The sequence below is a fragment of the Procambarus clarkii genome, chromosome 11 (genome assembly GCF_040958095.1).
Source record: "Procambarus clarkii isolate CNS0578487 chromosome 11, FALCON_Pclarkii_2.0, whole genome shotgun sequence".
Classification (NCBI taxonomy): Eukaryota; Metazoa; Arthropoda; class Malacostraca; order Decapoda; family Cambaridae; genus Procambarus; species Procambarus clarkii.
In genome coordinates, this window is record NC_091160.1 from 46,585,649 (window position 1) to 46,607,886 (window position 22,238).

General features: G+C 45.9%; 1 protein-coding gene across 3 annotated transcripts in view; it reads right to left on the bottom strand.

The window, feature by feature from the left end:
- The window catches only part of Atg7 (Autophagy-related 7), a 94,504-nt gene that overhangs the window by 19,302 nt on the left and 52,964 nt on the right, over window positions 1–22,238 (bottom strand). For all 3 annotated transcript variants that reach the window (XM_045742805.2, XM_045742806.2, XM_069322786.1), the window contains exons 10-11: window positions 14,979–15,137; window positions 489–677 (exon numbers count right to left, since the gene is read on the bottom strand). In XM_045742805.2, coding sequence (XP_045598761.2) covers window positions 489–677; window positions 14,979–15,137 — 348 coding nt within the window. The remainder of the gene's footprint in view (window positions 1–488; window positions 678–14,978; window positions 15,138–22,238) is intronic.

Consider the following 22,238-nt stretch of genomic DNA (forward strand, 5'->3'; position numbering starts at 1 on the left):
AGAATAGTTATTTGCTTTGGAGCACCTACCTTTCTGAGTGCTAAATCCGGTCAATGGCAGACATAGAATGCTCCCAACCCCATGGGGATTTCTATAAGCCATTGTTCCTCATGCCTCTCTTGAGGGGGCCAGGTTCTGGCTCGTGGTCCTCGGTAGGCAAGAACTCCGTGCACATTGACCGATGCCAGAAAGTTATACATATCCATTCAGCCTGGATAGCTCCAGGGAGCCGATGGGGCTAACCCCAAAAAATACTGTAGTGTAATTAAAAAAGGTTTTTATTAATTAAAAAATGACACTTGCCCATTCACCATTATGTTGCATACAAATGTAGTAATACTGCCAATAATAAACAAAAATATTAAAGACTTTACAGCAATAAAATATATTTGGGTAAATTCAGAAGTTCAAAACATGTTCAAATTTTGTCTGGATTTGATATAAAAATGCCTAATCAAAAGCTATGCATAAAACACTAGTAAACATACCTTGCACTTGGCAGCACCTAGTAACGTAGGAAGCCATCTACTCTCACGAGAGTCCATCAGAAGAAAGATAACGTCGTGTTCGTCAATAAGCTGCTCAAGAGTGGCCACGTCACCTCTCACTTGCTGTTCAAGGCTCTCGCTTACAGTGTGTCCAGGCATTGGAATATTTACCACCACACCTTTACAATTCTGAAAAAAATTATTAATACGAGAGATTAATTTAGCATATTCGGCAAAATATAAGTTTATTCAGAGAATAAATAAATCACACATTAAGACAAAGTGACCATGGAACTAAAGATGTCTCTTCCTATTGGCCAAATTTCTGGAAATTATTTTGCTACATTATCCAATATTAGTATTGATGCACATATCGATGCTATATACATTAACATTTCATAATTTTTTTTTATCTGTACTCTGCTTGATATTTAATAAGTACAGTACCAGTACTACTGTATAAAAATAGATGTAATTTAAACCCCTAGTGGCAATTTATGGAAGTACAGTACGTATCTCCATTTTCCCATGGTGTTGTATCTTGAGACATGCACTATAATAAAATCTCTTATATATAAATTATATATTTAATCTTCGAAAATATAAAGTACTGTACAATTTTGAATACTACCAAGAAAGGCCTATAACGATGTAATTGTATACTCAAAAATGTATAAACAGTACTGCATGTATATTAAAACTAGGCTATTGCAAAGTTGCTGATTCATCAATGTATAACTTTGCAAAAATGAAAAATATTAGTCATGTTATAAAAGTTTCAGACAGTTCTGGAATAATTGGACATTAAAGGCATTGGGAACAAATTGAGTGGTAGTTCATTCCACAAGATGACTCTGGAATGAAAGAGGCAATCTATGGAGTATCACAATAATGGGCGATAACTGAGGGAAAAAACCAGCGTTGAATGTAATGAAACGCCATTTTCTGGGTGAGACCCGGAGGCTCCCCGGAGCTATACCAGGCTGATATGCTAATGTCTGACTTTGGCCTCAGTCATGTGTATGGAGTTCTTAGGGCCTACCGGGGACCACGGCCAGAACATGGCCCCCTCAAAGAGGCAAGGGGAGCAATGGCCTATAGAAACCCGTGTGGTTGGAAGCATTCTATGTCTGCCATCGACCGGGTCAAGCATTCATAAAGGTAAGCGTCCCAAAACAAACCCCTATTCTGGTTAAAATTGCTACCAAAAGCCGGACTAGTGAACAGAACCCCCCAACCTAAAACAAGTAAACTAGTATGCCATCACACGTCACCGTGCCGCTGTCTGCGCAGCTTCCCCCTTCCCGGGAGGGGAAAGGGGGAGCCCCAGACCTCTCATGCCGGCTATCCACCCATCAGTTCTGAGGCTGGATGTCAAAACACGCGAAAACCGCCGACCGGAGGGAGGGAGGGTTGCCGGGGAGCCTCCAGGTCTCACCCAGAAAATGGCGTTTCATTACATCCAACGCTGGTTTTCTGGGGGGAGCCCCATCGGCTACCTGGAGCTACCTACCCACAGAGAAAGGTCTAAGGGACGTATCCGGGAGGCGGCTACCACTCACACCTCAACACGAAGCGAGACAACCGGCTGCAACTGTCAACCCAAAGCGACACAGGCCCGACCAGGCCTAAGAACGTGAACAAGGCAACCAGCAGCCAGGACCCAGATTGACCGCCAAAATCCCCACGCCCAAAAGTCCGCCCAAGACACAGGCTCAAGGAACGGCAGCAAGAGCTGGGAACTTGCAAACGTAACGGGCATGAGGAAGAGGCCACAGGCCGGCCAGCCTTAATCACCCTGCAGACGACCCAGGAGACCCGCACCCATGAATAGGGAAGAAGGGAAACCGGATCAACCCTAAGCACGTCCATGGACACAAGCCGTGGCGTGCCAAAAACGGAGGAGAGCTGCAACGGGGCACAAAACCTGCAGCAGCCCCGGCTAAACCAACAAGGCATCAACAACCCAGGGACCCCTCCGGAAAGCAGCAATCACATTCTATGCCAGAAAAGAAGGAGAAGGCCGCAGAGAAACAAAACAATCGCCCCGACCAAAGGAGCATAAACCCCAGCGCCGGAGGAGAGCATGAAGCTCATCAATCCGACCCCTCCCCACCCCCCCGAGGCCAATGCCAACAGGAAAAAAGAGCCCCGTGACACCAACCGGAACCAACGGGGCACAAGAACCGAGAAGAAGAAAAGAGAGAGCATGCAGTCCCACGACCAGGACGGCTCAGATGGTACATGAGCAGGCCGGAGGTGAACCAAAGCATGAGACAGCATGCGGAACTGCGCAAAAGTAACATCAACACCGAACGCAAGCGGAAGCGGCTCTGCCAGCACCGAACGAAACGAGGCGACAGTACGTGGCAAAATGACGCCCCCGAACCCACATAAGAGAAGGACAAGACCACGCCAACAACACACCGCCACCAAAGAAGGGACAGAAGGGAAAGGAAGAACCGCCAAAATACCCCACACTGCTGCCAAGAAGAGGCACGCAGGTGGGACACCAGCAACAAAGCCACCCAACCACCAACAGAAGGCGAGACTCGAGGCATAGCCGAACGAGCCAAGGAAAAGGCAGAGCCGTGGGAAGACCTCAGGTGCAACCACCAAGCAGGCAGAGCTGGAAACCTGAGCCGGCAAAGGAGATGAAACATCTGCCATACCGAAAAACATCCCAAGGCCAGCGAGCCGCCAGGAGGGTGGAGACCAAGACCCCGACAGACTCCAGAGAAGAGAGACTGCGAGACTCTGAAAATGCCAACAGGCCGGGAAAGCCAGGAACCAGAATCGAAACCCGGCAACAGAAGCCAAAAGGCACAAACAAAACACACAACGTGGAGGACAAAAGGAAGCTGAGGAACGAAGAAGGCAGGCAGCAAACTGGAACGAAGGGACAGCACCAACCCAAAAGTCGTTGGACATGTCCCAGACGCCCCCAGGAGACTGAAGATCCGGAGGGAACATGACCACCAACACATGAGGGAACACGTAACGGGGGCCAACAAGGTGAACTGAACGCCCAAATGAGCCGTATAAAAGATAGAAGCAGCATACCAGTGTCAGAGCAGGAGACAATAGGAATGCAAGAGGAAGGGATGTGGCGGAGGCCAACCCCACACCCAACGTCAAGTGCAGATAAGAGAGCCCAGTAGGCTCCGGAACCTAAACAGAAATCGAATGACAGGTGAGGGGTGAGACGAAGAGCCAAAACCCATCCCCAGCAAGCACAACTAGGCGAGGACAACGATGGTAGTACAGAGAAACCAATGAACATGGTATAGCTAAGCCTGGTACAGCAAGACCGGCAAGGAATGAGGGAACCAGAAAAATCATGGGAACAAAGAACTCAAATAAGGCAGGCCTCAGAAAGAAGCATGGAAGGGCCAAACAAAACGCCACAACCATATTCCCACACGCAGCCGCAGTATCTAAACCACAGCAAAACGTCACCACATTCCCAGAGGAATTGATAGGGTAGATAAAGATAAACTGTGTAACATGGGTGGCACGCGAACAAGGGGACACAGGTAGAAACCGAGTACCCAAATGAGCCACAGGGATGTTAAAAAGAACTTATTCAGTGTCAGAGTAGTTAACAGATGGAAAGCATTAGGCAGTGATGTGGTGGAGGCTGACCCCATGCACAGTTTCAAATGTAGAGATGATAGAGCCCAGGAGGCTCAGGAATCTGTACGTCAGTTGAATGACAGTTGAGAGGCGGGACCAAAGAGCCAGAACACAACCCCGCAAGCACAATTAGGTGAGCACAATTAGGTGAGTACATAACACCCTTGACACAGGAACATGTACCACTGAACAGGCACCTTCACCTTTGCACCTTGGAACAAGGTGGAGGCGGGGCCCCGAAACTCAAGCATGGTTGGACATGCATAGGAGAGGGTCAGGATGTGTATAGTCAGGAGCCACCTCGTATGGGCCAAGAGGCCTCTTGCAGTCACATGTGATCTGACAATTGAATCGGGTGATTAGAAACAAATGCTGCCACTTATGGGCTAATAGCCCTTCTGCAGGAACCCGTTTGTATGTTCAATGTTCTTAAAGACATATGTACACCCATTTGTACCCCCAAAAACAAAACAGCGTCTGGATGAAGGAGATGCCAGACCGCACCAAATCACTTGCAGAACATAGGCACGGAAGGGTCATGACACAAGTCTATGAGAATGGAGCCGCTGGAGGCGGCCAGGGTATCGTACACCCGTAGCAGAGAAAACCGGGAGCACCGCCCGCGAAACCAGGCCAGAGCCGCTCGTGCAGGAGAAGAGCGGGGGAGCGGCGAAGGAGGCGCCCCCACCCAAAATGCAGGGAAAACCCGGTGACCTTCCCATAGCGGCACTCCAGAACACCCCCAAGAGCAACGGGGCACAGACTGAAGAATGAGAAGAGCAAGAGTCGAAGCACCCAAGAGAAAATGGACGCAGAACACCAGCACACGTGAACACCGCCCTGAACCAAAAACTGCCTGCCAATTTTCTTTCGCAGGACACGAAAGAAAAGTAGCCCAATGGTTGGGCTACTCTGTTCCTTTCTACTCTGTTCAACAACAGAGCAGAAAAGTAGCCCAACGGGTCATATCCTGAGTGATTCGCTGAAGAAACAGGCCAACTCATGGGAACAGAAGCCAAAACGAAGTAAGCAATGACCCACATAGCCGGCTCATGGAAGGAAAACAATGAACCGAATCAGAACACAAGCGGGCCACCAGTAGCCCAGCAGGACTACAAGTAGCCCAATCCGGCATCCTGGACTAGGAGAATGGAAAGGAAAACGAGCAGTGCCGAGACGCAGCACAGAGAGAAGAGACACGAACAAAAGAATGAGACAGGGCCAAAAACCCAGAAGAAGCCTGGAAGAGGACCAACAAGCTCAAGAAAAGAGCAGAGGGAAGCTTCACCGAAAGACGACAGACTTTTCAATAATACGGGAAGGAGCAAAAACCGTCTCGAATCTTTGAGAACACAGAAGCAAGCACAAATGATGAAGGCACAGAAAAGCCCAGTCGCTCCCAAGACCAAAAGTCATGCAGAACCCCAAGAAGGAAACATGACGGAGAAGTCCCAGGCCCCAGAAAAAATGGGCGAAGAACGGAGAAGAGCACCCACTGACAGGACGGAATCAATGGGCTTAACCCTTGTGCGGCTCCAGGCTATTTAGCATTTGTCACCCACAGGTGCATACCAAAAAAGATTTTTTTTTTTTCTTCTATACGTACCTGTTAATTTGTGTTCTCTGATCATGGGAAAAATAATAAAAAAATCGTAAGTGGCATATATTGTCCGCTATAGGATGGGGAAGTCTGGCAAAAAACAGACACTGACTCAGCATGCGTCCCAGACGGACTGTTGTTTGCCAGCTGTCAGGCAGGAGTGGCCACAAAGAGATAATTACCTAATTATTTCAATGTCTCTGATTTTTCTTTGTTATTTTGCTGTAATAGTGTAATTCAATAGTGTGTAGTGTGATATATTTATATAATAAAATGAGTGAATCATTGCTGTACTCAAAAATATGGTGTGCATATTGTTGATTCAATTATGTTCATCAAACAGTGAACAAATACTTTGTCGGTTATTACACTATATACACAGGTTATATATATGTATCTGCATGTTTTGTTCACCATAACGAACCACTAAGTTGGCATGCTGAGTGGCAGTGGCAGCCCGCCACTGGCTGCTACTTCCTCCCTCCCTCCCTCCCTCAACTCGCCTGACTCACCCATATTCTCCTCCCACAATCCTGTTTTTGCTTTTATTCACTACAGTACAACCTCGATTCAGCGTACTATATGGGACCAACCCCAGTTCGTTGGAGTGTTGGATTCGTTGCAAGAGTGACCTTCAGGAGTAGTTTGTGTCTGTCTTTTTTCTTGTACACAATAAAAATGCATTATCATATTACATACTGTACTTATATATTACTTCTCTACTAAAAAATACTGTAATTCATAAATTTACCTTATTGTTGAAGTTATGTCCATCTTGAAGTTTTGTGAAGTTGTGAATGCTCTACATTAAATACGTACTGCAGTGCATTATGCCGTTAGCACTGTGTTGATTAAAAGTAGTTCTGCTGTATGTTGAGTACTACAATACAGTTTATGAAAACTATTGTACACTAAAATTACTGCAACTTTAATTTTAACACTGTGTACACACTTAAATTTAACACTTGTTCTAACTGTTCACGCCGCACACGATGTTTTTAGATGTTTGCATCAGCTTTGCTGGTGCTCGCTGCTGCTGTGGCTTCAGCTGCTTCTGAGCTGGTGCTGGCTGCTGTTGTACCAGTGCTGGGTACAACTGTGCTTGTGCTGGGTACGGCTGTTGTACCAGTGCTGGGTACAACTGTGCTCGTGCTGGGTACGGCTGTTGTACCAGTGCTGGGTACAACTGTGCTTGTGCTGGGTACGGCTGTTGTACCAGTGCTGGGTACAACTATGCTTGTGCTGGGTACGGCTGTTGTACCAATGCTGGGTACAACTGTGCTTGTGCTGGGTACGGCTGTTGTACCAGTGCTGGGTACAACTGTGCTTGTGCTGGGTACGGCTGTTGTACCAGTGCTGGGTACAACTGTGCTTGTGCTTGGAACGGCTGTTGTACCAGTGCTGGGTACAACTGTGCTCGTGCTGGGTATGACTGTTCTCGTGCTGGGTACGGCTGTTCTCGTGCTGGGTTCGGCTGTTCTTGTGCTTGGTACGGCTGTTCTCTTGCTTGGTATGGCTGTTCTCTTGCTGTGTATGGCTGTTCTCGTGCTGGGTACGGCTGTTCTCGTGCTGGGTATGGCTGTTCTCGTGTTAGGTACGGCTGTTCTCGTGTTGGGTACGGCTGTTCTCGTGCTGGTTGATTTTCTGCTACTAGTTCTTGCAAAATATTGCTTCATTTTTGGCATTAATAAGGCACTATTAGTAAGCACCTGAGACATTTTGTTTTATAACCAAAGAGCAGTAGTAAAAAAATGGTCAATTCCACGATTATTCTTCCACCGGCGGATAAATACTGTACGTCAATCGCAGACAAAGCTAAAGGCACTGGGTGCATACTGTATGAATGCAGACTAAGTCTATACGTTCACCCTTCAGTAGGCTGGTGTTTAAGCCAGATCCAGTAACATAAATTTCTCTTAAATATTCGATTTACATCAAATTATATATTTTTGGGTTATATATTTAGTTTAGCAACATTATTATGATAATAAGAGCTATAAAAAATACTTATTTTGGAACTGATTTGTTCATTTTATTATTTCGAAGCCGTAAGTCACTGAACTGTGGCGACGAAATCGAACAATACACCGCCTGGTGTTGTGTTCGATTTCCAGTAACATAAATTTCTCTCAAATATTCGTTTTACATCAAATTATATATTTTTGGGTTACATGTTTAGTTTAGCAACATTATTATGGTAATAAGAGGTATAAAAAATACTTACTTTGGAGCTGATTTATTAATTATATTATTTCGAAGCTGTAGATCACTGAACTGTGGAGACGAAATCGAACACAACAAGCATGGTGTTGTGTGGACAGGGATTAGACCAGTCTACTCGTGCTGGAGTTGTGCCGTCAATAACGTGAATAATTTCTCAAATAGCAGATATCTATCTCATTACAGTATATTTTTGGTTTTATTTAGTTTAGTTTAATTAGGATAATAAAGAGTTATTAAAACACCAGTTTTAGAAATGATTTATTAATGTGAAACATTCAAAGGCATGGGTCACTGAACTATGACAACACAGACGAAAGTGAGTGAAACCTCACTGTAAAGCGAGGTTTACTGTAGAGTATTCCCTTATATGTCCACCCTCACTCGTCTTACCTGGTTGATACCTGGTTGATGGGGTTCTGGGAGTTCTTCTACTCCCCAAGCCCGGCCCGAGGCCAGGCTCGACTTGTGAGAGTTTGGTCCACCAGGCTGTTGCTTGGAGCGGCCCGCAGTCCCACATACCCACCACAGCCCGGTTGGTCCGGCACTCCTTGGAGGAATAAGTCTAGTTTCCTCTTGAAAATGTCCACGGTTGTTCCGGCAATATTTCTTATGCTTGCTGGGAGGACGTTGAACAACCGCGGACCTCTGATGTTTATACAGTGTTTACAGTGTCTTGTTTCATCACAGAAAATGTATATAAGAAGATTTCAACACATTAGCTAGCTATTCACACTTCAGCCTTTGAATTAATTTACAAAGATACGTGTGCCACAAATCGGTGAACGAAAATCATTGAAACTCAGTCGTTCACTTGTGTGGACGACTCTGGCTGGTGTTTGGTTAATTAATAAGCGTCACTTCTTGTGGACCATTCTGGCTGGTGTTTGGTTCATATGATTCACTTGTTGTGTAGTCCACCTGTGTGCTCCAACTTGTCTTATGAAGGAATTAATAATTGTAATCTGTGATAGAATGAGACAGTTTTCCACCACTCTGTGAACTCTGTCCCAACATCGTAAGCTTGTGGACCGCTTGTGGACCGCTTGTGGACCACTTGTGGACCACTTGTGCGGTCCACTTGTGTGGTCCACTTGTGTGATCGAACTTGTCATATGAATGAATTAATAATTGTAATCTGTGATAGAATGTGAAAGTTTTTCACATGTCTGTGAACTCTGTCTCGACGTCGTAAGCAAATCCGAACATCCCCCGCTTCGGCGAACCATTGTTCGTCAAACCGGGTGAGTAAATCCGGCCTGAAAAGTATGTGAACTAGCCGGAGATTTGTTGAATCGGGGTACGTTGAATCGAGGTTGTACTGTATATACAGACGTTATATATAAGTATCTACATGTTTTGTTCACAACTGTACAACTAAGTTGATATAGTTAGTTCAGGCACTAAGACACGTTGCTACGCACAGTCAGGTGGCGGCTGCCTCCCTCACACATTCAAGGTCAGACGCATTAAAATTTCACCCCCAACATTACTGTTTGTGGTGTTATTACTCTATATACAGACATTATATATAAGTATCTCCATGTTTTGTTCACCATAACTGTTCATCTAAGCCGGTATAATGCCCAAAGAGCATAGTGGCCACCCCTACCAACATGACAAATCATGCAGATGTTGCCACACCCATCACCAAAATTGCTTCTCCCCCACACTCCTTTTGCTCTTATTACACTGTATATACACGTTATATATAAGTATCTACATTTGTGTACACCATAACGAACCACTAAGTTGGTATGCTGAGTGGCAGTGGCAGTCCGCCACTGGCTGCCACTCCCTCCCTCCCTCACCTTACCTGACTCGCCACCATTCTCCTCCCACCATACTGTTTTTGCTTTTATATACAGACGTTATATATAAGTATCTGCATGCTTTGTTTACCATAGCGAACAACTAAGCTGGTATAGTGAGTCCAGACAGTAAAAGATGGTCACACAGAGTCAGCAGACAATGCTACCTCCCTCCCCACCAAGATTACTCCTCCCACTACAGCGCTAATTATCACAACAATCCTGCTATTATCAGAATCCTGGTCATTTTTATCACAGTCAGGGGTCTTCTGTAATAATATAATCGCTAAATAATAGCAAGAACATGTATATTATGGAATTTTTAGGCGATGCTGTGGTCACAAGCTGAACAGCAGTGCTGTGAGCTCATGCTGCGTGCGTCAGGCTTGGTAGCTCACTCAATACTGAGGCCCCTCACACCCGGGAATTTGGCCCATGATTTAAAAAAAAAATGGCGCCTGTTTACAAGAGCCCTGATGAAGGCGTGGTGAACCCAGTGTATCCGCGGGCCGTTTAAATTTTGCATAGTACTCATATGACGTGGAGTGCAAGTTACTGCAAGTCACTGAACACATCATATGATGTGTTGCGCAGTTAAAGGGTTCATGGACAAGGAACCGAGCCCGGGGAGGGGCTGACGCCCAACAACTCATGCGGAGAGTGGGGGAAGGAAAAACCCCACTCCGCGTAACCGCAAGCCCTGCCCAGAGAGTAGAAAAACCCCGGTGGGGTCCAACAGAGCCTGAGGGCCCCCCCATGTCAGCCCCACCCCGGCCCCGGGAACCCACATGGCAGGCCCCTGGACTGAGCTGTCCCCCCAAAGCCCCAGTCTCACAAGAAAAAACCGGGGCAGCCGTGAAACTCACCAAGGAAGGGAGCCCACTGGCAGACTCATACAACGCGGCTGGAGCAAGAGGCTCGAATGCCCCCGTCGCTACCCCGGAAGGGGAATTCCCCGAGACCAACTGAGTCTCAAAACCATGGAAGCCCCGCCCTGACCCCGACCCCACAGATAGTAAGGACCCGGATGCAGGGAGGAAGGGGGAAGGGGGACCCGACAAGACCACCAACAAAACGTGGCAGCCTCGGGGCATCCGGGGAGTAACAACCTAGCACGTTGCCACCGAAACGTAACATGCAACGCCCGTGCTGCCTGTACCCACATAGTCAGCATAAGACAGGGTAACCGAGTCATAAACAAGCAACAAAACCCGCAGGACTCAGAGCCAAAAGTGTCACCGACCCCACAGGCAGCAGACGGAGGCAAAACAGGGAGAGTCACCCTGAGACAAGGGGACAGAGCAACCCTCGAACTCACACAAGCGAGGGGGGGACTCCGGGGCCACATCCATTGGGCCCCTAGGGGATTCCCAGGATCCTGAGCGTTTACCATAAAAGGACTCACGCCCAGGTAATCCCAGACAGGGTACTGCAAACCGGCGCCCAAGTCTACCAAACAACTTTCTAAGAACTGAACCCCCTGAACGTGTACACTCACAGCAACCTAACAGGGGGAACCACCGGAAGAAGGAAGAGAACCCAGTACAAAGGGCCAAGAACCAAAGGCCGACCCCCACCACCAGGCAGACAAACAAAAAAGAAATGGAAAACCCCGCAAGAGGACAGCGTACCCAGGCGGAACAGAGCCGGCTGCTATGATTGGTGAAAACAACCTGTGCAGTACCCTGCATCCCTACCAGTGCAAACTGCCCCTTACTCTAAGATGAACAAGGGAGACAGAACCCCCTAGCACACAAAGGACGGCCGAAAACCAAACAGAAAATGGCCTAGAAGAAGCAAGACCCAAGGAACTTGTGGAAGGTAACCCCAAGCCCCAAGGGCAGTACTAACAGGGCACCTAGGGAAGGTAACCCTAGGCGCATGCAGCCCGAGTACTGGAGACTCACTCCCAGCTCACGCACCACCTAGAAGACAGTCACCACACTAGATACAGTGCTGAAACAACTACTGGAGCCAGAGCACACAACCAGTGCCTTTAGCATCAGCCAAAGAACTGATGGGTGGATAGCCGGCATGAGAGGTCTGGGGCTCCCTCTTTCCCCTCCTGGGGAGGGGGGAGCTGCGCAGATAGCGGCACAGTGACGTGTGACGTCATACTAGTTTGCTTGTTTTCTATTGGGGAGTTCTATCCACTTGTTCGGCTTTTGGTAGCAATTTTAACCAGAGTAGGGGTTTGTTTTGGGACGCTTACCTTTCTGGATGCTTGACCTGGTTGATGGCAGACATAGAATGCTTCCAACCACACGGGGGGTTTCTATAGGCCATTGCCCCCCTTGCCTTTCTGAGGGGGCCAGGTTCTGGTCGTGGTCCCTGGTAGGCCCTAAGAACTCCATACACATGACTGATGTCAAAGTCTGACATTAGCATATCAGCCTGATATAGCTCCGGGGAGCCAACTGGGTTCCCCCCAGAAAAGCAAAATGTTTTAAGAACATTAGTCATGAAGATACTGCACTCTACTGGTAAGAGTGAAAAAGTGATGTAACTTAGTACTGTAGTGGGAAGCTAATGATAACGTTTTATTCATTGCTGAACCACTTACTGCTCGATACAGAGACAGCCTGGGCTTAATGCAGGACAGCATTCAATCCTCAATGATGAAAGTAGTTGGGCTTGTAACAAATTAGATGGCAAATTCCTTGGCATTCTCATTGACCACAAGCTGAATTTCCAGGGACACATTCTAAATATATCAAAAAAAGTTTCAAAAACTGTGGGCATTCTTTCTAAGATCAGATATTATGTACCACGCCCTGCCCTGGTGACTCTATTACTCCCTTATCTATCCATATCTCAACTATGGTATTTGTGCTTGGGGCTCTACTACCCAAAATCACTTACGTCCTCTAATTACTCAACACAAAGCTGCTATTAGGACAATATCCAACTCTGGCTCCAGACATCACTCGGTACCCCTACTCAAATCTCTGAATATGTTAGACATTAAGTCACTGCACATTCTCTCATGTGTATTATACATATATAAAATGCTAAACTATAATGCCAATCCTGATCTCAAAAGCTTCATAGAAGGTTGTAACAGAACCCATGAGCACCACACCAGAAATAAACACAGTTTTGATATTCCTAGAGTACGACTTAATCAAACTAGAAATGCTCTACAAATCAAGGGGCCCAGAATGTGGAATGACCTTCCCAACCATGTTAAAGACTGTACCTCTCTCAACCAGTTTAAGTTAAAAATGAAGCTATACCTAATAAATTCCCTGTAACCTACCTTACCCTTCTATTGTCAACCAATGTGTTTTTCTTTAATGAGCGCTGTTTGTCGACTTAATTGTATTTGTGCTGCTTTTTCATCTATGTTTTCATTTCTTGTTTTCATTCTACTCATTATGCTCAATTAGTATTAAGCTTGTCATTTAAGTTTATCATGCCCGAAACGCTTTGCGTAATAGTGGCTTTAGGCATTGTATGTACTAGCTCTACCTATAAGTCAACCAATCTTTGTAATAATTTATTGTATGTATGTACCTTACCTAAATAAACCTTTTATTTTATTTTTATTTGATTTTTTCCTTCCCTTCCATCTTATCCCAGATCCTTGTCATTGAATCCCTCCCAAGTGCTACCTGGTTGATACCTGGTTGATACATGGTTGATGGGGTTCTGGGAGTTCTTCTACTCCCCAAGCCCGGCCCGAGGCCAGGCTTGACTTGTGCGAGTTTGGTCCACTAGGCTGTTGCTTGGAGCGGCCCGCAGGCCCACATACCCACCACAGCCCGGTTGGTCCGGCACTCCTTGGAGGAATAAATCTAGTTTCCTCTTGAAGATGTCCACGGTTGTTCCGGCAATATTTCTTATGCTTGCTGGGAGGATGTTGAACAACCGCGGACCTCTGATGTTTATACAGTGTTCTCTGATTATGCCTATGGCACCTCTGCTCTTCACTGGTTCTATTCTGCATTTTCTTCCATATCGTTCACTCCAGTACGTTGTTATTTTACTGTGTAGATTTGGTACTTGGCCCTCTAGTATCTTCCAGGTGTATATTATTTGATATCTCTCTCATCTTCTTTCTAGCGAGTACGTTTGGAGGGCTTTGAGACGATCCCAATAATTTAGGTGCTTTATTGCATCTATGCGTGCCGTATATGTTCTCTGTATTCCCCTTTATTTCAGCAATCTCTCCTGCTCTGAAGGGGGAAGTGAGTACTGAGCAGTACTCAAGACGGGACAACACAAGTGACTTGAAGAGTACAACCATTGTGATGGGATCCCTGGATTTGAAAGTTCTCGTAATCCATCCTATCATTTTTCTGGCTGTCGCAATATTTGCTTGGTTATGCTCCCTAAATGTTAGGTCGTCAGACATTATTATTCCCAATATATATACCTGTATATGCATGTAGTAATACCTACTTGCTGCTTTTCCTCATAATTACGTTTGGCGAGTTCAGGTAAATTTAAAGTTTTCCTGTAAACTTAACCACGATTCCCACTGTATAATAATCATTCATAATTTTTATAGATTCATTGTCAGGAGACAGACAGCCAGTGTATATACAGATTAGATGTTAGGCTTATAATAAGGACCCCTCCCCTCTCCAAGATGCAACCTTGCAACAAAATGACTCAACTCCTGGATACCTATTTACTGCTAGGTGAACAGATGAATTAGGTGATGGGAAACACACCGAAACATTTCTGTCCCGCCAGGAATTCAAACCTTGAATTTTTGATTGAGAGTTGAAATGGAGTAACAAATTTGTTTTATTTGTGGAATTACTACACTCTAGTAGAATAATAAAAAGAAGAAAAGAATAATAGTCTTGTGATATTTAAGCATTAGCTTAGTAGTAAAGCAGTAACAGCACAGGACAAGCAACAGCAGCAGGACGAGGACAAGCAACAGCAGCAGGACGAGGACAAGCAACAGCAGCAGGACGAGGACAAGCAACAGCAGCAGGACAAGGATGAACAGCAAAATCCAGAGCAAGAACACCAAAAACAATAGCAACAGTTACAGCAGCAGCAACAATAGCAGTATATAATCAGCAGTAATACAAAATAAAAACAATAAAATTAATCCACAAATTAACCTCTGAAGATTGACAACAAAAAGTAAACATGTAGTAGAGTTTTGTCCACATTAAAAACTAAAATTACTTAAGTGTAAATATGCTTGTCAAGGGTTTGGGATATTTAGTATTTGATGCAAGAACTAGGAGCATTACTTACCACTCTGGGGTAGATCTCTGCAAGGGCTTCTGCAGCTGCTAAAGCTTTGTATTTCCCGCTATTTAGGCAGTCTTTGAAAGTGAACAGATTTTGCCGCACAGGATTGCTATACGACACCTTTCCACTATCCAGCAGGGTCATGTGTCGAACACCCCAAGCCTGAAAGGTACAAAATTATATAACATTACCACGATTAAAATGTTTAGTTTTAATTGACAACTTTGTACTGTCAATAGTATTTGTACTCACCTAGTTGTACTCGCCTAGTTGTACTTGTGGGGGTTGAGCTCTGGCTCTTTGGTCCCGCCTCTCAATTGTCAATCAACTGGTGTACAGATTCTGGAGGCTATTGGGCTCTATCATACCTACATTTGAAAATGTGTATGGAATCTGCCTGCACCACATTACTGCCTAATGCATTCCACCTGTTAACTACCGACACTAAAAAAGTTCTTTCTAACGTCCCTCACAATGGAAATCAATCAATCTCACAATGCAAACACCATCATGGTGTTTGCACCATGTATACACCAAACTTGTGCGTTCTTATGCCACAATGTTAAGACTCCAAAAAAATAGGGCACCGTTTGAAATCAAACACTTTTTTTTTCTGTTACTCCCTTAGGCCAGAGGACTATATGGATCTTCAAACATTTTGCCTGCCTGGCTCTAATGATATGTTCATCCACAATTACCAGTCCAAATAATCTGGTGACATAGCTGGGGAAGGGAGACACTGGTGATTATAATTCAATCCGCTACCAAGAGATCTTATCATCCAAAACACCCAACATTAGATTCAACAAAACCTAAACTAAATGATAAATAAAAATATTGAGATCACTCTGCTCACCACTGACTGGGTAAAGCAGCCACCCCCAGCAGCAACCTCACTTAGTGTTCAAGTCACGCAAGGATGCGTACTGAAGACACCACAAAAGGGAGGGTGCAGGAGCAACTTAGTGTGGCTGAATAAGTAACATTGCATATAATTTCACTCAATGAATGCCCCTTGGTTTCTTAATTATCAAATATCTAATGGAAGGCAGACACTGCGATGAAGAGATGTATCAGTGCCAAGGTAACAAGATTGCTGAACAGTAATCAGATGATTACTGCAAATGCAGTGCAGAAAAAAAGTCACCTGTGACAACTTCATCAAGTTTCTAGTGATAACGGTGCAATTTAACCTCCAGAATCTGCAAGCCCAAGTCTCTGAGCAGTTGATTGCAGAAAAGCAAGCAGTTAACATAGCACACTTCCTGAGGGCATAGACCTGGGGTAAAGCATGGGGATGATAAAGCCTCACCACTGTGTAAAGGGCTTGAGATGAAATGAGATTTGGAACAAGGAAACGATAAGCAAAGATTAAGAAACACTGCAGGAGACCACAAAGATATCTCTACAAATCTGTTACTGGACAATGTCCAGGCTGAACAAACCAAGCCTGCATTAATACATGTCCATGGGAAAAAGTAGACAAAAATTTAGCAAGATAAAAAGAGAAGGCTGAAGCAATGAGAAAATATTCTCAGGACCAAGACAAAATAAATTATAAATCATTACCACTCAGCTATATTGTCCATAACAAAATTACCCTTAATTTTACAATCATGTGTGTTATATATCTTGATTCAATATGACGAAGATTCCTCTAGGTGTCCTATGGAAATAGAATACAGTAGATACTATGACATACACAGTATACTGCTCAAGCTCAATAGCAGCCTCACAAATAAATAATATCTCTCAAATAAATTCAAGACATTATACATTCCTCAGAAAAATTTGAGTTTGGATGAAGGCACAATGGCATGGCGTGGCGTGGCGTGGCGTGGCATGACTTTCTTTCAAGACCTATAATTCCAATAAACCTGATATATATGGAATAAAGCTCTACATGCTAGCTGAATCAAAGACCGGCTACATCTTTGATTTTGACATTTATGCCGGAATTGGGAAAACGACGATTGAAACGGTAATGGGCTTGATTGAACCACCGAAGAACAAAGGTTACCATTTATATATGGACAACTATTATAATTTGGTTCAATTGAGTGAATTGCTGCTTGAAGTAGGGGTATACACCTGTGGTACCATCAGAATGCAACGTGGTGCGCCTAAGTAACAAAGTTACTTACTTCAGATCCTCGCGAGCAAAGGGTAAATTGCCGGTAGATACAACTGTATTCGAACGGAGGGACAATACTTTCATAATTTTGTGGAAGGATAAGCGAGTTGTTTCACATGCATTTACATTGTTGTAAATGCATAAAACATTCACATTGTTGTTTCATATGCATTTACTCTGCTAGAGAATTCTATTGTGAACACATTGATACTAAATTGAATATCTTAGGACGAGAATTGAGGTGACAAAGTTGAAAAGAGTAAACACTTTTCAGAATTACTGCGTGCTCCCGTGAAACGCCCAAACCGACCTGGGGTAGTGGGGAGGTCGTGCGTCCAGAGCGCAAAAGTCTTAAAATAGTACAGTACTTATACAATTCATTACATAATCCACACTAGAGTATCAGAGATTAATATAATCACCACAATTCAACAATCATTCACAGCAGCAATCTATTGTTTTTTAAGACCAAGCAAACAATGTTCATTGTGAATTGTTACCAAATGCACACAAATATATTCTCTCCCTGCTTATATCCTTTGTACTGTTTACACTCCAGCTTGTCCTCTCTATTTACCACCTTATACAAAATACAACTGTTTTGCGTAGCCAGAAACATACGAACCCAAGCAACCCACCTCACCTATCAAGGCCTATGCACAGAAAAAAATAAAGATTCAACATTATGGTGGTTTAATTTATACAATACATCACACTTTCTATGGACTTGTCTATTCCTTAAAAATTGCAATATGTTAGATGAGAGGAAGAGTTGCATACTCAATCCCTGCTTCCTCAAACTTGCCATATCTGCCCATCTTCCCACCTTTCCTCTCCTACCACTACCTACAGATCAACTTGAATACAGTATATTTTTTTTCACTAGTTTATCATCCAATTGTTGAATACTGAATGCCGAAACAGACTCGTTATGTTCTCTCTAAGGTTACAATTTATTACCTTGTGAACCCCCATATCTTTGTGACACTTTCATCCCTTACTTAATAACCTGCATATAACACATTTTACACACATCAATTATGTGTATTAGGCATCTGCACTATGTTTACATTTTATAGTATTTTGAACTTGACCTCTACAATAATCCCATACATGAACATCTAACATGTAAAAGATCAGCATTGAATGTAATGAAACACCATTTTCTGGGTGAGCCCCAGAGGCTCCCTGGAGCTATCAGGCTGATGTGTGTTATATTAGTCTGGAGCATCAGTCAATTAGAGTTCAGCCTATCGACCATGAGCCAGAATCTTGCCCCCCCATCCTCAGAGAGGCAAACGGAGCAATGGTCTATGGAAACCCACGTGTATTTGGGAGCATTCCATTTCTGCCATAGACCGAGGTTAGCACCCAGAAAGGTAGACATAACAAAACAGACCTAACATGGTAAGAAAATTGCAACCTAACAGAGAGGTAGAACTCCCCCTACTTAAAGAAACAAGTAAACGTCACACTCCGCTACCGCGCTGCTTGTTCGTGCGGCCCTCCCCTTCCCAGAAGGGGAAGGGGCAAGCCCCGGACCTCCAGCACTGGTCACTCAACTCCAGTTTGGAGGCTAAGCATCAAAACCCACGCAAAAAACTGCCGACAAGAGGGAGGGGTGCCAGGGAGCCTCTGGGGCTCACCCAGAAAATGGCACTTCATTACAGTCAATGCTGGTATTCTATGGGAAGCCCCTCTGGCTCCCTGGAGCTACCTAACCAAAGACAAGTAAAAGAGGAACTTACCCGGGAGGCGGCTGCCACTCACTCCTCAACCTGAAGTCGAGATTACTGGCTGCAACCTGCGACCCAAAGCCACACACGAACGACTAGGACCAGGAACGTTGATCAAATAATGAGCAGCCAGGACCAGGTTCGACCTTCAAAATCCCCGCACCCGAATGTCAGCCCAAGACATGTTGCCGAACACGGCAGCCAAAGCAGCAAACTTACGAATGTCATTAGCACGAGTATAGACCGCAGGCTGGCTAATTTATAACCCTGCAGATGACCTGGGAGACCCAAGCCCTGGAAAAGGAAATGAGGGAAACTGGATCAACCCAAAGCGTGTCCCCGGTCACTGAGCCCGAGGGGCGAAAATAATGGCGAAGAGCCCGAACCAGACACAACACATGATGCACCCCCGGCTTGACCAACCAAGTAACAACCCAAGGACCCCTCTGGAAAGCAGCAGACTCATTCTTCGCCAGAAAAGAAGGAGACAGCTGCAACCGAACAAACCGACCACAAGGACCGAAGGAGCAGAAACCCCTGCACCAGAGGAGAGCATGAAGCTCACCCACCCAAACCCTCAGAGGCCAATGCCAACAGAAAGAGAACCTTGGAAAAACCATCTTGAACTGAAGGGGCCACCACAAACCGAGAAGCGTTAAAAGAGAGCACCCTGTCCAAGGACCAGGATGCTCATGCAGTGCATGAGTATGCCGGAGGTGAAACAAAGCATGAGAAAGCTCATGGACCAGGCAGAAGTGACATCCATCCCGAAAACAAGCTGAAGTGGCTCCACCAGCGCCACATGATACAAGGCGAAAGTATTCGGCATCAAATGTCAGTCCTGAAAAAGCCAAGAGAGAAAAGACAAGACAACCCGATCAGAAATAGAAGACACCTTACGAAGAGAAAGGAAATGTCGAAAAGAATGCCAGGAAACTTCATATTGTTGCCTAGACAAAGCCCGCAAGTGGGACACCATCAACGAGGGCCACCTGATCACCATCCAAGTGGTGATAGACCCGCTTTAAAAAGACCAGATGCGAAGAGCAGAGGTGTAGACCGAACCAGCCACATACTGGACTGGTTCGATCAGCTGAAAGAGGCGGAGCCGCGGAAAACATCTTGGGTTTGGACACCGAGCAAGCAGCGCCTGAAACCAAGGCTGGGCTGGGCTGGCCACCAAGGGGCCACTAGGATGACTCTCCCCTGGTAAGTCTCCAAATGAGCCAGGACCCAAAGCAACAACTGGACCAGGGAAAAGAGGTACAGGTAACCCCCACGCCGACACAAAGAGGTCCACCTCTGGGAGCTCGTACATCTGGCAGAGCTAACCGAAGGAGTCGGCGTCAACTGACCATGTCATGGACAGGGAAATGAACCAAGAAATGCCGTTCGCCAGGACATTGGACACTACCTGGATATGAACCGCATGGAGAGCCAAACCCTGAGAATCCAGCAGACGAGTCACTCGAAGCGACCAGCCCGAAAAAGCCAAGAACCGACGAGAACCCCCGCGGTTTAGACAATGAACCATTGGAGAGCCGTCTGAATGGAGCCAGATCATGGAGCCCTGAGCGACTTGAACCCTCCGAAGTGACAGCCAAACCACCATGAATTCCTGCGCTGTGCTGTGAACCCGACAGAACGACAGACCCGACCATCCCTGGCCGGCCTGGTGAGCACTGGCCACAAAGCCTCAGCCAAGAGAAATGGCATCAGTGAACACATCCAATGAGAGCTCGAGTAGGAGCCATGGTAATGAACCCCAAAAAACTCAAAAAGGAAGGTGGTGACGCAGCAACCGACGTAAGGCCCCCGAAGGCCGTACCCAGCGATCGTGAGAAAGGAACAGACGCTGAAGCCATACCTGACTCGACGGGTAAACCAGCACGACGAAGTTTAGAATCCCACACAACTGCTCAAGCAACTGTTGAGTGACCAGGGAACCCCCACTGAAACAGCTGAAGGTGGGACTGCAGCTGCAGCAATGACTAGAGGGAAAGACAAGGAAGTGGTTCAACACAAGACCCAGCCAGGTCCGAACCTGGGACGAAACCAGATGGAACTTCCTCCAGTTCACCAGGAATCCGAACTCGGCAAGCTGGGAAAGAACCACACCCCTGGCGAGCAGACAGGGAAACCGACTGAGAGCCCACAACCAGTCGAGGTAGGTAAGAACCCAAATCCCTAGCAGACGCAGACGGGTCACCACGACCCGGGTAAGACATGTGAACACGCAAACTGTCAGATTCAAGCCAAAGGGAAGGCAATGAAAGCGGTAAGCCTGACACCTCACAACGAAACCTAACCAGTCCCGAACCTGGGACGGAACCAGATAGGATATCCTACAGTTTACCAGGAACCCAAACCCAGTGAGCTGGGAAAGAACCACACCCATGGTGAGCAGACAGGCAGACCAGCTGGGAGCCCAGATCATGGGCTCCCCGACTACCCAGTGGGGAAGCCTCAGGCCTACCTCACATGACTACCCAGTCGTTGAGGTAGGCCAGAGCCTGAGCCCCTAGTAGACGCAGATGGGTCACCATGACCCGGGTAAGACGTGTGAACACGCAAGGCGCCAGAGTCAAGCCACAAGGAAGGCAATGAAACCGGTAAACCTGATGCCCTTCAATGAAACCTAACCAGTCCCTGAACCCCGGATGATAGGAACATGCCAATATGTATCCCTGAGGTCCAGGGAGACTATCCATGCCCCCAAATCCAACAGAAGCCAGACCCGAGACAGAGTTGTCATGCGAAAGGAGTGGCAAGGAATCCAAGGAATTCATTCGGGACAAGTCCAGAATGAACTGAAGATCCGCACAGTCCCATTTCGGTACTGGAAACAGGCAATAAACCCACCTGAGGGACGGGGTCATTTTGATCAAGCTCAAGCTCAAATCCTGCCCAAAACGCTTTGCGTAATAGTGGATTTAGGCATTGTATGTACTAGCTCTATCTATAATCTATCAATTTTTGTAAAACCTCTTGTATGTATGTACTTTACCTGAATAAACATTTATTTATTTATTTATTTATTTATAAGTGCACCCACTCCAAGATGACCTGACGGAATGCAGGGGGAAGAAGCCTGCCCAGTGAGTCCTGAACCCCCAGGGGGAGCCGCCGCCGCCTAATACCACCACAAGTCAGAGGATACAACCCAAAATGCTAATGATTTGTGGGACCAAGTAGTGAGCAAAAGGCAGAATCCTGGGAAAAGGCAGAAAAGAAGGGGGGTGGGGGCCTGCCGGTGGGACCCAGATGCCTCTGCAGGAGGAACCGACTTAAATGCCTCTGTCCACAACCCGAATGGGGCAGCCCCCGAAGCTGCCCGAGTCTCATTACCAACTAAACCCTGTCCCTACTTCGAAACCCTCAAATGTTTGGGAG